The 15491-nt window shown below is 37.0% G+C and overlaps 1 protein-coding gene across 3 annotated transcripts in view; it reads right to left on the reverse strand.

Annotated features, from left to right (window-relative positions):
* POU6F2 (POU class 6 homeobox 2) overlaps positions 1-15491 on the reverse strand; it is a 303385-nt gene that overhangs the window by 235723 nt on the left and 52171 nt on the right. For all 3 annotated transcript variants that reach the window (XM_032442548.1, XM_015855018.2, XM_015855019.2), the window contains exon 2: positions 14043-14214. In XM_032442548.1, coding sequence (XP_032298439.1) covers positions 14043-14214 — 172 coding nt within the window. The remainder of the gene's footprint in view (positions 1-14042; positions 14215-15491) is intronic.

Consider the following 15491-nt stretch of genomic DNA (forward strand, 5'->3'; position numbering starts at 1 on the left):
TTTCTGAATACAGATAGGCCTTGTAAATAAAGCAAAAAAGCATTTTCAATATAAGCAAGAGAAAAAACTGCAGTTTATTCTGGACTTAACAGTCTGGCAGTTAAAACATGTACAGCTGCTTAGCTGCATAATCACTTCTTACAAGTTCCCTAGAAATACTGCACACTCTTTTGATATATTACATACACAAAGGCATTTACATGTGCAGAAGAGAGAATCCCTTTCAGAAGTTGCTCTGCACTGCAGCATAAATACCATAACACTGAAGAGAAAGTTGTTAGCATATCTTACCAGTAGGTCAGCCAGCAATTCCATCTATCTTTTTGACAATTTGTTCACAGCTTCCTAATTCCCTTGCGATTTTTTTTTTTTTTTTTTTTTGTCTGGGGAATTCTTTGGAATTCTTTGGAATGCACCCTGATTGCAGGTTCCCTTTTCTTCAGTGTGGGTAAAGGAAAGGCATAGAGCAATGTTTTCCACAGAGAGAAATGTACATTCCTTCACAGCTCCTTCCTATCTGAGTTAATAAATTCCTGATTCTAAATTCAGAGCAGCTCCAGCCAATTCCCTCAGCAGTGGCTCCACTTTAAGAGGTGTTAAACAGCCTCATTTCCTATTGCTTTCAATGGGAGATGTCTGGCCCACTGAGTTCTGGTCCATCTACGGTTTGTGTAGTGGAGCCAATTTCAAGCACAAGTAATACTGATAGCATTAACCAGTCTTTTTTTCTGCTTGGTGCTTAAATCAAAGTCAGAAATGAGGAAAACAATTGTACTCCATTCCAACTGCATGTTCCTCTCCCTGTCAGCTCCTCATATTCCTTGTTAGGAAAAAGAGCTGTGTAATGCCAAAACAAGAGATGGTATGATCCAGATGACATGAATATAATACCTGCCACAAAAGAAATCCCTAGAAAAGTTTCATTCATGACATCCAACAGAGATGCCAAAAAAAAATTGCTGAAGAACCACTGTTATTTTCTTTCCTGGAAAGCTAGCAGTCTGTACAAGCAAAGAGACTATGCATTTTAAACAGATTCAACATCCTTCTTAGGACTTTACTGCACGTAACCCGTCAAAAAAAATAAACAAGCAAAAAAAACCCAACAAATTCTGTCCCCACTCATCCTAGGAGACCTGCACTGAAATTAGTTAAGAAAGAAAATATGAAAGTAGACACAGTTACTTTGTGTATGTTTTAAGAGTGCACTTATCATGATGCTACATGCATATAACTCATAAACAAATATACACTGTAGGGGCCTGTCTAACTTTTTACTGATAGGGTGCACTATCAAAAAGTTTTAGAGACCACCGTTCTACAAGTTTTCCTATGTTTTATCTGAGAGCACTGTCACAACAAATCATTTTGATAAGATTAATGAAATTGCTTTTCAAATGCTGCCTCGAGTAATTAGTATTTTCATCATTAACCTAAGACCTATGAAAACAACAAGCAGAAGAACTGCTTTTGCAGTCAAGTCATGTCCAACTCCTCCCTTTGGGGCCTTACAAAACGCAGAAAAACTGACTCTCAATTAACTGAATAGCACACACAAAGCCATATCATAACTTTACAGAATGGGTAAAGGAAGGAAGAGGCTGGAGGTGAGACCTCAGGTGCTGTGTGCTTACACTGCCCCAGCTCTGGCTTCCAGAAGAATGGTTCCACAAAACCTGCCCACGTGAATGTATTGAAATGGGCCATAAAACATCAGTGCAACAAACCAAAGATCTTGTGTATTTTAAATAATATCACTTCTAAGTAATCATACACGTGTTGTACTGTTTTAGGTTTGCCAGTGTGTACTGTCATAATTATTACCTTCATAATAGTGCTGACTTCAGCCCCCTAAATCCTTACTCAAACAAAAGTTCAGAGGACAACATAATTAGCAAGGAAAATCCTAATGAGTCCAAGCAGGCCAAGCTTTTACCTCAGGAGCTCCTGAACATCCCACTCTTGCAAGAGGGGAGAGGGGCTGGGAATACATTTTGTGGATTCATTAAAGATAGATTAAAAGAATGCCACATAGGATAGCTCACTGGTCAAATTATTTGCTAAATAATAGAGCATGTGTTGTTTTAAGCAAGCTTTTTCTTCTTCTTTTTTTTTTTTAAAATTAAAAAAATTTTAATTAAAAAAAAAGAGATTTTTAATGCTTTAACAGTGTATTACTAAATAAACTGACAAAACATCTCAGAACTAACATAAACATGCAATTTTAATGCCTTCTAATCACACAAATCAGCACAAGATTTTTGTACTTGTGCATGACCTTCTTCAAATTATCCCTCCATTTTGGCTAAATCAGAATAAGCGTGGGCTATTTCATAAAAAACACTAAGTGTGTGAAATGAGGGGCCCTCATCGCTTCTGCCAGACTCCTCTTGACAGAATGATGATAGAAGCATCACATCCCTGGGAGAGTAAATGCAAACTGACAAGAGATGAGCCTTTAGATGTTGAATATAATCTTGAATTGTGCTTGAAGTGTCTTATTATCTTGTCTTTTGATGTCTGCAGGGGTGGCTCATTGTTAGAAAAAGGAAAGCCCTTGCACATCTTTGCCATCTTTAAAAATTGTTTGGCCTTTAACAACTGCTTTTCCAACTAATGTCCATTTCTCCTGACAATAAATATGGCAGGTCGTCAGCAAGTGACAAACAATTTACTTTACATGCCAGGCTTTTATGGTTTTTGAGAGCTCATGTGGAAGCATATTTTAAAAAGCAGGAGGAAATTAGTATCATTACAAATGTTAAGATGGCTGTGCGTATACTTCCCTGCGTGGTTATTCATTACTGCTACATTCTGCGGGTCCCACTTTAAAGTCCTGTCTTTTCTGCATTCAGACTGCTGCTAAAGTTCTTTATTTATCATTGACTAAAAATAGTCAATGAAAAATAAAGAGCAAGAAGCAATTTTCTTCTGCTCTAAAAAAAGCACTATTATGGATACAGTACATGGGTAATGCATAAAATCATATTTATTAATCATAACAAATCAATATCAGTAGTGATATGGCACAGTTTACCTGTACTGCAGACCCTCACAATCACATCACTGTTTTTTCCACCTTCAACAGCTCGACTTTTTTTTTTTTTTTCTTTCTTTTTTTCTAAACTTAAAAGTTTAATGACAAATCAGATCAATATGATTCCTTAGCAACTAAATCACAGGCGCACTAGTTTTTCCTGTCAGAGCACCAGTTTTGTGAAAGCAGTCAAGTTCTTTTTTCAGGTCTCCGTCACTCTGAGAATCCATAAGAATTCTCAAATGGATCATAAACTGTTACAGGGTTCAGGTTATTGTATCATTATAAAAACGTATTGATACACTACAGATGACAAGACATGCAGCTCTCCTGCTAGTCTATTACAACCATCTGAATACCACAAGAAATATCAGATATAAACAAAATAAAACAGTCAGCAGTAAGCTGTCTTTTAAAAAATCTTATTTATATATATATATTTTTTAAACTTAAGCTGTTTCAGGATACAGCAGTTATTCTAAGCCACAGAAAATACAGAACCAGAACAGATTACAACAACAACAACAAAAAACAAACAAACAAACAAAAAACCACAACCAAATAATACAACAACAAACAAACAGAAGACTGACCAGAGTCTGGAAATTTAATTTCTGTTTTTATTTATTTTTAATCACTGCAAGAAGGGGCCTGATCCTGCTCCTCCCCACAAGATGGATGCTTTGCTCTGGGTCCTCAGTCTGGTCACTGCCTGCATCCTGCTGTGGTGCAGGAATGGCTCTGACTTGACCCAGTGGAGGTCCAGAGTCACAAACCATAGTCCCAGCAGACCCAAAGTTGTTCATCAATGAGAACATTTCATCTGAGGAAGCCTCCGTATCATTCGGCCCCTCTTTTATTCATGGCCTCATAAAAGCAAAGGGATGTGGGGGCTGGGGAAGAGCATGCAGCACCAACTGATTGAAAGATTTTATTTATTTATTTATTTTTTGTCAGCAACTGTTATGTGAAGGCTCACCTTGCTGTAGCCACACACTTAAAGTAAGATGACTGGGAAAGCAATGCATCAAATCACAGCCACAGAGCCACACAACAGTTCCCTTCACTCCGTTCATAAGAGAAAAATCAAATGATGTATGCAGATGCTCGGCTGACTGGATATCAACATTACATTTACTATGCTTATGAGAGTAAATTCTAATGAATTAGGAAACAAAAGTATAAATAATTTTCTTTTTTTCTTTTTTTCTTTCCTCCAGTTATAAGTATCATTTTTCCATTGGAGAGATTTGTGGCTCTCAGTCCCAAATATTTATGGTACAAGGCAAGGAAGCATAAGAAAGGAGGAGAAATAGCAAGCCTATACATTTACAATCACCTTTGAGCTCACATATATCTGCCCCATTGCTTATTTTTCTAGTCGTGTTTTTATTTCAGTAGTAATTACCATTTTTGGTGCATAATTATTTTTTACTGCTTAATTATCACAGTCTGCACTAGCAATCTTCTGAACATTCCCTAAAAAACAACAACAACAACAACAAAAAAAACCCACTTCTTTGCTTATCTGACAGATTTATGTAGCTTTAAGCATAGGGGAAAAAAAATGGCTGCTGCCCAGAGCAGGTCAGATGTCAGCCCTTCAGGACTACTATCCATTCTGCAACATGAAACCAGGAGGCATGGAATCACAGAGCCTTCATGGTATCAACATCTATGTACATGATGGAAGGAAAGACCATGGTAACTCAGGACTGGCTAAATAATTCCTCCTTGGCAAAGATGGTGACATCACAAAATGGTCACTCCTTTTCCTGTTCAACTGACATTAAGCTGGAACATGGGAGGATGCAAAGCCCTGTCTGAGTGCAATGGGTGCTGCTCATGGTTTGGCACAGGGGCATTAATGTAACAAACACCCCAATGCATCCCAGAACCTTCCTGCAAGCACGCCAATGGCTGCTCACCTGAGACCTCTCAAAATCTAGCCTCATGTTTATTCAAATTGCTGAACAAACATGACATCTTCAAACCATGCGAGTAAATCCCAATTATATGCAAAAGAAAATATAAAAACTGCTCCATTTGTATTTGCTCAAAAAATTAGAATGAATTCAAATGATCTTTCTTCCTCTCTAGATAATACCATGCTACCTCAATAAATAATTACAGACTCTTAATAGTATAATATATTAAAGTATGCCTTAAGGTATATTTACTGAAGAATAATTCTGGCTTCTTGATTTTAGACCATCCTCTTCAAGTAACAAATCTTACCCCAGAGAATAAGCTTCAAGCAAAGCACAGAAACCTAAAGAACCTAGAACTCGACAGCAGAGAAGCAAAACACTTGAGGAGACCTTACTGACACCTTCCTGGGCACAGCTATGTTCACCATACATGTGTATGCATGCAAAAACATATGCACAAGGACAGGGGAAGAGTTGCAAAATTGAGGTTTAAGAAAGGAAAGAAGGCATTTTTGTTTCTACTGAACCTCTATAAGACGTGGCATAGGTAGTGAGATTCTGTGCCCACTTCAGTCTCCTAAAGGACTTCCATTATCTTCTGCTGGAACCGAACCAACTGCTAATAATTCATTATTCAACAACTTAAATGCAAGACTTAAAGAAGGGGGACTAGGTGAGATTGGACAACGAGCTAGAAAATTGAAAAGACTTCACAGAATCACAAATGGTCAACCATCACCTGAACAGAAACACACACAACTATCTCTAAAAGCCAGTATTAAAGCACTTCAAAAAACACCACAACAGTTTTCAAAAAAACTAATATAATCACAAATTGCTGTAGTTTCTCACAGGAAAATCTTCTTCACATTTGTTTAACACTCACATCTTCAGAGTAACATAAAATTGCTTTTATTGCAATAAAATAATTTACACACAATTCCAGCCACACTGATAATTTTAACATTTAACACCCCCCTTTTTTTTGTTTGTTTTTTCTTGTTTTTCTTTTTTAAAAACCTTTGCCACCACTTGCAGGTAGTGTGACCAGGTTTTTTTGTTTGTTTGCTTTACTTTCTGAAATTAAAACAATGATTTACCTTTCTGAAAAGAAAGGACACCTAGTAAAAATAACACACTCTCCCAACAACTCCTTCTGTATATTTTGAAATAGAAACAGAAAATTCCAAATTATTACTAGGAATAGCCAAGCAGTAGCTTAGTGTTAACCATGTTTTAGAGAGTTTCCGGGGTATGGGTTGAGCATCGATTTGATAGACGTAGATATCCGTGGAATATCTACAGAATGAACCCAATTTCAGACACTCTGAAAACAGAGAGCTTTATTTAGCCAGACAGGCTGAGGTACTATTCTTCTCTAGTTGACCTCCACTTTCAAAGGAAAAGGGCTCAGACCTGCTTTCGAGAGCATCAAAGCAATATCAAAACATAAAGCAGGACATGTCACAATACAAATCTCCTTTTGTTTCATACCAATATTGATTTTGATTCTTGCACAGGGAAGAAAAATACTTTACATGAACAAACATCAAACCATTTCCACTACGAAACAATATCCCAGCTGAAACTCACAAATTATGACACCTTAAATTTTATTCTGCTTTTGCCCCCCTTCATCATTAATTTTCTGATTTAGTTGTCATTTTAATGTAGCTTCTGTCACCAAGCCCATCCAAAACGATTTCTGTAACCAGCAAAATGTTATTTTGATAGTGCTAATAGTAGAACTAGTACAAATGGTAATACTATTAAAAGAAAAATAAATAAATAAATAAATAAACCATTAGTAGGAAAAAAAAAAAAAAGAACACTGAATACACTGCTATATCAAATTAGAAAAAGCCATAATGCTGATCTTCCCATCCTCTGACCATCTCTCTCCCCAGAAAGGGACCACAGGTGATGGATGTAACAGAAAGAAACAGCTTTGCAACGAAAAAGAAATAAAACAAAGAACCCACAAGTATCAGAAAGAACAAAACCTAGGAAAACAACACAACAAGGAAAACCAGGTGCTACATAGGATATTAAAGAGAAAAATGATCCATAGGAGAATGGCAACTGTTACTATGAGCTTCCTACAGCTACCGCTGCCGTTGGATATTTTTAAAAAATTTATTAACCTGACAGCAGGAAACTTTATACAGCTTGCCCCCTGACAGTGTGCCAGCTTGGTATAAGCACTTGCTATCACTTTGTTTAGCATAAGGAAATCAAGAGAGGTGTTAAGTGGTGCCATGTGCAAATATTGGGCAAATACACCTTCTCCTCTGTCTGTTTTCTTGCATATTTCCAAGAGAACTTGCTGCATCGCATATAGACCAACAGTAGCATCCAATTCTCTTTCCTTCTCTATTTTTTTTTTTTTTTTTTGCATTTTCTTCCTTTTTAATGTGCAAGTGTCTGATCTATTATTAATCTCAAAACACAAACCTGCAAGGATCTCAATCAAAGAAAGTAACAGTTCTTTCACAAATTACCTGTTTACTGTCTGGTAGCCAGCAAGCTCCCCTTTGAAACTGCCAGCCATTTATGTTGCTTTTAAACAAGTTTGTTTGTTGATGTTATTTTTATAGCTTCAAAGACAGGGGAAGAAAGATTAACTAATTAAAAATGAACTGTTTGTCATTCAGTCATACAAATTGCATACTCAGATTTCATTTCTTCTCCTTCCTGTACTAATGTTAGTTATTCTGTATATAAATGCAGATAATAAGACTTCAAGCATCATTTAAGAAATGCATAACATACACTTAGCTCAAAAAAAAAAAAAGAATAAAAATAGAAAAGAAGTAATTAGAAATTCATGAGAAAAAATAATTGACAAAAAAAAAAAGCATTACTTTCTCCACGCTTAAAATAGTTGTGTGTTTTGATTCTTTTTAATGTTATCCTTTCCTTCCTTTTCTTTTCTTTTCTTTTCTTTTCTTTTCTTTTCTTTTCTTTTCTTTTCTTTTCTTTTCTTTTCTTTTCTTTTCTTTTCTTTTCTCTGTTGTTGTTGTTGTTTTTAAAGGTTCCCTTTCACAGTTGAGGCGCAATACTGGCTGGTTTATTTCCATAAAAGCAAAGGAATTTACAAGTAATATTTCCTCTCCATTGGCTCAGTTTTGCTTACACTGATGGGCAAAGGGAGCAGGAGCCCAGGCTCTCCTTGTGTCGGTATGACTGTATCAGCAGCACCAGCACATGGACACAGCAGGAGCCCTGAGCCAGTGACAGATTTTACATCTTACCACTGCGTCTTACTTTGTGTTTCAATAGCCACAACATCTTCTCAGGCTTTAATGGGCATCTAATGCCTTGCTCACCAGTGCATTCTCTCCTTTGACTTTGGTGAGAACTACACCAAGAAGTAAGAAAATAAGTCAGAGGAGTAATTCAAGCCCCTAACTGTTCACAAACTTCTATTTTTAAATGTTCATATCAAACATATCCTTCAGAAATCACACAATCTACCCCATCATCAAATTTTCAGATTTGTTGAAAACTTACAAGCCTGTACTATGAACTGATATTCTAAACATGCCAACCCTTAACACTCCCCATTGGCACCACACTTGGAAAGAAAGAGTGCTCCTAATTCAAAGATTACATGCTTTAATGACAGTATCCCACATTCAGACACTAGCAGGATTGGTCCCAGGGCCCTTTCTGACTGTATAGGTAGCCAATAATGCTGCACACCAAAGCAGCCACAATGTGGAAATTAGTGTGGATCTGCTGAATAAAACTATGTGAAGAGAAAGGAGTCTTTTTATGTAAATTGAACATATCTCAAATGCTTTCTCCAAGAAAGCCTTAGTTTTAATACTGAAACAATCCAGGATTTAAGCTTCCCTTGAACAGAAATACGAACTAAAGCCTTAAAATACAGTGAGAGTAAGGAACACACTGCTTACTTTCCCTGAATTTACCAAATCTCATCAAAACATTTCTGATGGGCCAACACCTTGTAGGCGCTTAAAATATGAAAGTATAACCAAAACACAGAGAGTCGTCTTTAAAAACACTGATGAAAGGATGGCATCTTACTCGTGGGCCTTCCCCCACAGGCGACCTGTGCTGCTAATGACAGTGACGCGAGCTTCTCTGAGCAGCCTGGCAGTGACCCCCGCTCTGACCCGCTGAGCCATCGTCTCCAGAGGTGAAAAACAATTTAGCCTTCACCCTCTGCAACCGAAACAAAGGCAGTGTCATAAATTCTAATCGAGGCAATTCTCATTTTAAAATGATATTGGATACAGTATGTTTCCTTAAAGAGCAATACGGGGGACCTGCTAGCTGAGCGCCATGAACTAGAAAGAACTTCTGCCCTGTTCTGCTGCAGCATGCATGTGTATGCTTCTGTGGGAAGACACTCTCAGGTCTGAGTGGTGGTAACGGTTCTGGGAAGGAAAACAAAATACCAAAGCCAGCTCAGGGTTTTGAAAACAAACCCTTGTTTACAGAAACGAGCACAGATTCCTCTAACTCGCAGAGCCCACTCGCAAGTGCAAATGTACACAGCTTTATGATAAAGCAAAAAGCTGGTACAGAACAGCCTTCGATTCCAGCACAGGAAGCCTAAGGTTTAATTTCACAAATCCTCACCAGCACAAAAAAAAAAGGTTAGTAAGCATTTTTTAATTTTTTTTTTATTTTTTATTTTTCTGCTATTCTGCAATCCTTAAGTAGGAAAGATTTCAACTCCACAAATATTGGCTGGGTCTTGCATTCATTAAATACCTACTTTTTTTTTTTTTTTTTAATTTGTAAGCTTTATGAATAGAAATACAGGCTTGATATAAAAACAAAGAAACAAACAAAAAACAAACAAACAAACAAACAAAAAACAAAAACAAACTTCTTATAATTTAGTAAAATCATCTTAGCCAACATCTAATTTTGTCACAAACTACCTTTGGTTAAGGATTCAACGATGAGCTGATCCAACCATATAAAAGCCAACCTCAGCCCACAGGTGCTTTTCAAACTTAGACAAATTTCCTCAAATTTTTACTGTACAGGGGATTTCGTACACAACATAAGCCCAGTGTCTACAGCAGATCTTGAATCTCAACAGTTATGATATTATACAGCTAAATGTTGTTTTGTTCTTGGTATTTTTTAGACCAATACTTGATAACTTATTTCAAACTTCTTTAACGACATTGTGTAAAAAGACACCTAATTTAGTACCAAATCTTGAAGTCTTTATTCAAGCAATGCTGTTACTTAACATTAAAATAAATACATAAATTGGAAAAAAAGATTTTTCTAATTAGAACTGGGAAATGAGGCCTGTGTGGCTATTTTGAAGCATATTGCAGAGTAACACAAGCTGATCTGAAAATGACACTGCCAGGAATGTAAGCCAGCCAACCTTAAATTCTGTGTTGCTTAATTACTTAACATAACTAAAACGGAAGATATTGCTTCTCAAATATTTTAAACAATAAATAACAACCACGAGATCTCTTGTTAAGCAACTCTGCCTCTTGCTGCTCAGCAAAAGTGGGATTTCTGGAAATGCAACTCTAAATCCTAATAAACTCCAGACTTCAAAATGCTACTTCTGAGCTTACACATCTCAGAGTATAGAGATTTCCCCATATTTTCCATGATTCTGTGATTTTGTGCTTCAGAAAGTATTTCTTATTGTGTTTCTGTTCTTATTTCACATTATCTCGGTATCAGAAGTTTTTTGCACGCAGGTACTAAGATGTGAAATAGTCCACTGATAAAAAAGCACAAAGCAAATGTTACAGCTACAACCCCTCCAGTTACAGGGCAGCCATTTCTTCTGGAAGTAAAACCAAACAAAAACACCACAACAGAAAGAAAAGCAGGCAAACAAGCAGCAAGCACAGCCACACCAATCCCAGCTACTCCTGCCACCCCTCACAAGTAACACTGCAGCACAGTGACCAAGTGCCCCAATCCCAGGCCCCCACACGCAGCTTTAGGTGGGAGCCAAGAAATCTGTCCCAGCTGGTGCTGCTGAGGCACATAGAGCTGCAGCATCCATCTCATCATCAGTACCAGAGCACCCACAAGAGAAACTAAAGTTTAAATGTATATCTTTCCTAGTCAAACATAAGCATAATTCATTGTAGCCCTGCCCTCTTCTCACCTGGGGTAGGGACTGAGGTGTTAAAGAGGTGCCTTTTTTGGATTATGTGCTACCAAAATGACAACAGAAAAAAAATGAATATCCACTGTTTCTGTGGTATGCAGTGAAATACTGAAACAATGAAGTGTAAGATGAAAGACGTGGATTTTAGGAAAAGGTACAGGTGAGCAGTGTGGGTCTCTGCAGAAGTAAACCCATCTGTCACAAGAAGGCCAAACAGAATATGTCCGATGAGAAAGAATAAAACTCTTTGCACCTAATCATTCAATTCTGTTCATCTGTATGAAAATAAGACTCATGAAATATTGCTCACATCAACAAAACATAAGACACACAACTGCTGGTCATTCATTTCCACTAAATCAGTGCATGATATTCACCATTTTTTCAAGAAACGTGAAAGAGAAAGAGTAGGAAAACTTTGTTCTTTTATGGACCCATCTCCTCCCTATGACTTTCTAAAATGTTTCTCCCTCTCTTGCTTAATAGATTTGGGCAAATTTTCGCACAGAATTTATTACGTGCTACATTATATAAAGGAAATTATTTTCTTTCATCACATAGAAGAGGAAGAAAATGCCAATCTCTATGCTATCATATGTCAAACATGTTCACAAATAATTTCAGAGACTGCAAGTAAAGCCCCAAAGTATGCATTCCTAACATGCTATTTATAACTTTAAACAAAGAGAAACAGATATAGAATGATCTTCCATATACAAGTATCAAAGCTTTAAACAAAAGTAAATTTAAATACTTACTGCAAATATATCTTAAAGGGCCACATCCAGGACATAAAGGCTAAGCATCTATTTTGAATAAATTTGCTTAATTTTATCCTTCATTGTATCAAAATAACCTCATTTTTCTTTCCTTTCTGTTCTCAAAGTTACTAAAATTAACTGGTAAAAGCTGCTGCTACAATATCTGTAGCATCTGTTGTAATTGTCACATAATACAGAATCCAGATAAGCAGTACATAAGTTCGTACTGAGGCAGCTGAACTATCTCACCTACTTTTCCTTATTTTTTATTTAGGAACATCTTTTTAGCATTATATATACCAGACTGACAAACACACTTACTGAAACAAACAGCACAATTAGTAGTTTTTCCAACCCTGTTTTAGGTACACAAATTTACAGTTCAGGATATCAGATATTGTTGCACATCAACACACAGCAACTCAAATGAAAGTACGTGTGTATATTTCATTAGCATTGTTGAGCACCCAAATGACAATAACTCAAAAAACAGCCCGCCTTTTATCACAAGATTCACCTGGTCTAAGAGCAGGCATTTCAGTAGTCTCAAATTAAAAGTCCATTTTTCTTGTTTATATACCTGGCTTTTTTTAACAGATTTGATCAGGTAAAACATATAAACACAGTAGAAGATATTTATATCAATATATATGCAAGTAACAGCCTCCTGTATTTTAGACATCAGAGTTACTTGCCAGATGAAATGGACTAAAACAATTGTTACATGGTGTGTGAATATACAAACTGATAACAGAAATTACGTTTTCCATGGAGACAGAGATTACTAAGGGGGTACTTAAACATGGATGTGATATTCAGTAACGGTCATTACTGCAGTTGAGAAATTAAATTTTAGGTTTATTGTTATTATTTTCCCTTATTTGCAGCAAAGTTACTGAGTAAAACATTTTTGTGCTATTTCTTCTAGTAAGGGATGAGGAATATTTTTAAAGAAAGTATTCTTTTATTTACAAAATCCTGCAGCTCTAATTGTAGCTGGAATACTCAAATGTGAACTCCACTACAGATTTTCTTAAAGAATGTGAAATCAAAACTTAAATCATAGAAAATGGGCTCTCTCTGTGCCTTTAAGCTGCATTTTCATTAAACATCTCTTTTCAACTTCTACCTATATAAAATCATGGAAAAACTAAGGAAATGCTCTGCTTTTATTAAGGTTTCTCTTAAGTCACAAATGGAAATAATTAAAAGGAACTCCTCCAAGAGAGCAGTCACACTAAACCCAAAATGTCACTATGTACTGTGGAGTACTGCTCCAGCTCAGACATCTATCAACATCTATCACTCAAGCACGCGCCTCAACAACTCTGCTCCCTTTTCTGATTAGAGATCAGAGTTGCCTGAGTTGGCTTACAGGGTGTCATCCGTTTGAATGACAGATGTCTGTGTTGGAGTGCCACTCTTACTGCTTTTGTTTTGATGAGGAAAGTTTATGCTTTCATCTGCTATAATTTAGGCTATTTAAAAATTAAACAGCTTTTTTTTTTTTTTTTTTTTTTTTCCTTTTCATTTTCTGGTGCATGCTTTAGAAGAAATATTTTATTTCTAATTTAAATTTTAAAAGCATCAGCTCCACGTGCACTACACTTGGCAGCCTTTGTTTACTCAGTATAGAGTGTCTGCAGTGGGACTGTCTCAGCTCTCCTCATGCTGCTTTATCTTTACTGTTTAAGATGGTAGCTCCTCAGTTTAGCCCAGTCACAGAAAGGGCTGATAGCATGTCAGGCACTCACATCAGCACTTAACAACATTAATGTTAACGAACTACTGTAAGAAAGAGGATTCCCCTTCCATTTTTAGTATTAGAGACCTTGGAGCCAAATAAGAACATAAAATGAGCGCAACTTGCATAAAATAAGTTCAGTTTGGCAAAAGTTTTCAAGACGTGCCACTGTCACTGCAGTAGCCATACGCAATGGGAGCAGAGGGCTGATTGCCTGCATGCTCCAAGCTACTCCTTGGTACTTATGAGAGATTGAGAGATCTAAGTTAAAAAATAAAAAACAAAAAACAAAAAAAAAAAACCAACAAAAAAAAAAAAAAAAACAAAAAAAAAAAAAAAAAAAACGAAAAGAAAAAAAAAAGAAAGAACAGGGGGTAGATTGCTCTTCCGGACAACATGGTACCACTGAAATGAAATACCTAGACAGACTTACCGAAGAGCTTGCTGGGAGTGTCCTCGCTGTCATTTGATTCCACAGGCGCAAGCAGGGGCTCATTCAGCTCGTTGTCTGAAGTAGCTGCCTTGTCCTCACCTCTCAACTCTGCATTCATTTCACTCCGCAGTGACAGCAAGGGCTTACTGACTTGTCCAGCTATCATTGGATCCTAGGATGAGGGAAAAAAAGAGTGAGGGAAAAAAAAAAGTGGCAGCTTTGGTGTGCGTATAGTCTCTCTTCCACTCCCTCTCCCTCACACACACACATACACTCTCTCTCTCTCTCTCTTATCTCTGGCTGCTCCTGCTGTTATTGCTGGCTGCAGTCAAGTGAAGAGCTATTACAGATCCAATGAGTTTTCCATTACTCCCCACCCTATTAAAGCTCAACTAGCATGTGAGAGATTCAGGATGCTTTGGAGAAAAACTTCTATGAAAGCAACATAACCAACACAGCTTTAATTGTGGGATGTGCTTTTTGTGTGTGTATGTTTTTACACCTCACTCTGTCCTTAACGTAGTAAGAAACGAAATTCCTGTATGCTCCAACGGCACTGAAGAGGAGCGCCCTGCAAGCACTCCCCGGTGATTTAAAGAGGCATCCTCCGCCGTGCAGCATTAACAAATTCAAACACAGACCCATCTCTCTGCCAGTGTTTCTATGAAAATACACAGCAACAAATAGCCATTTCAGCACACACACTCAACAGAGACACAGATTTCTTCCAGCGGTTCTCGCCTCTGGGATGCTATGCCTCAGAAATCTATAAGCACACACAAACACATATTTTTGTTTCTAAAATTAAAAACACAAAAACATATATAAATATATTTTTAAAGATAAAATGACTGAAGATACTTACACAAAGAGTTTGCAATTACTGTCATGCTTGGGACATTATAGCCCCGAAAAAGCCTTACATCTCTGTATTTAAATTGTTTCCTGACGAATTGGATCTGTTTTATCTTCTGCTCACTGAGGACATTTGGGGTCAGGCATTATTTCCGAGCGCACTCTATTATCCCGTTTGCAAACTAACAGGTATAATACCATGATAGCAGGGAAACCAGAGTTTTTTTTTAAAAAAAAAAACAAAACTGAAAAAAGAAAGGAACAAGTGACCTTGTTGCGCTCCTTGGCAGCTATTTATTGTAAAGTTCATGCCTAAATGGTTCTTATGCAGAGAACAGGTGACCAGCGAGCAAGTAGGTTGGTTAGCATGTTCCCCCTGTCCCGTCATCACATTGGTCGATGTTTGCCTATGGGTTTTTTAATGTATTCATGTCTGAAAAGTGAATTTGATATGACACATGATAATCTATGAAAATGTTAATCAATACAAATAGTTTAAGCTGTCATCAAATGCACTTCTTTAGTCAATACTCATATCGCTGAAAACAATGTCACTGTCACCAGGGCTTAATTTGCACAGCACTTAAATATTGG

This window comes from Coturnix japonica, chromosome 2 (genome assembly GCF_001577835.2).
Source record: "Coturnix japonica isolate 7356 chromosome 2, Coturnix japonica 2.1, whole genome shotgun sequence".
In the NCBI taxonomy this organism is placed as follows: Eukaryota; Metazoa; Chordata; class Aves; order Galliformes; family Phasianidae; genus Coturnix; species Coturnix japonica.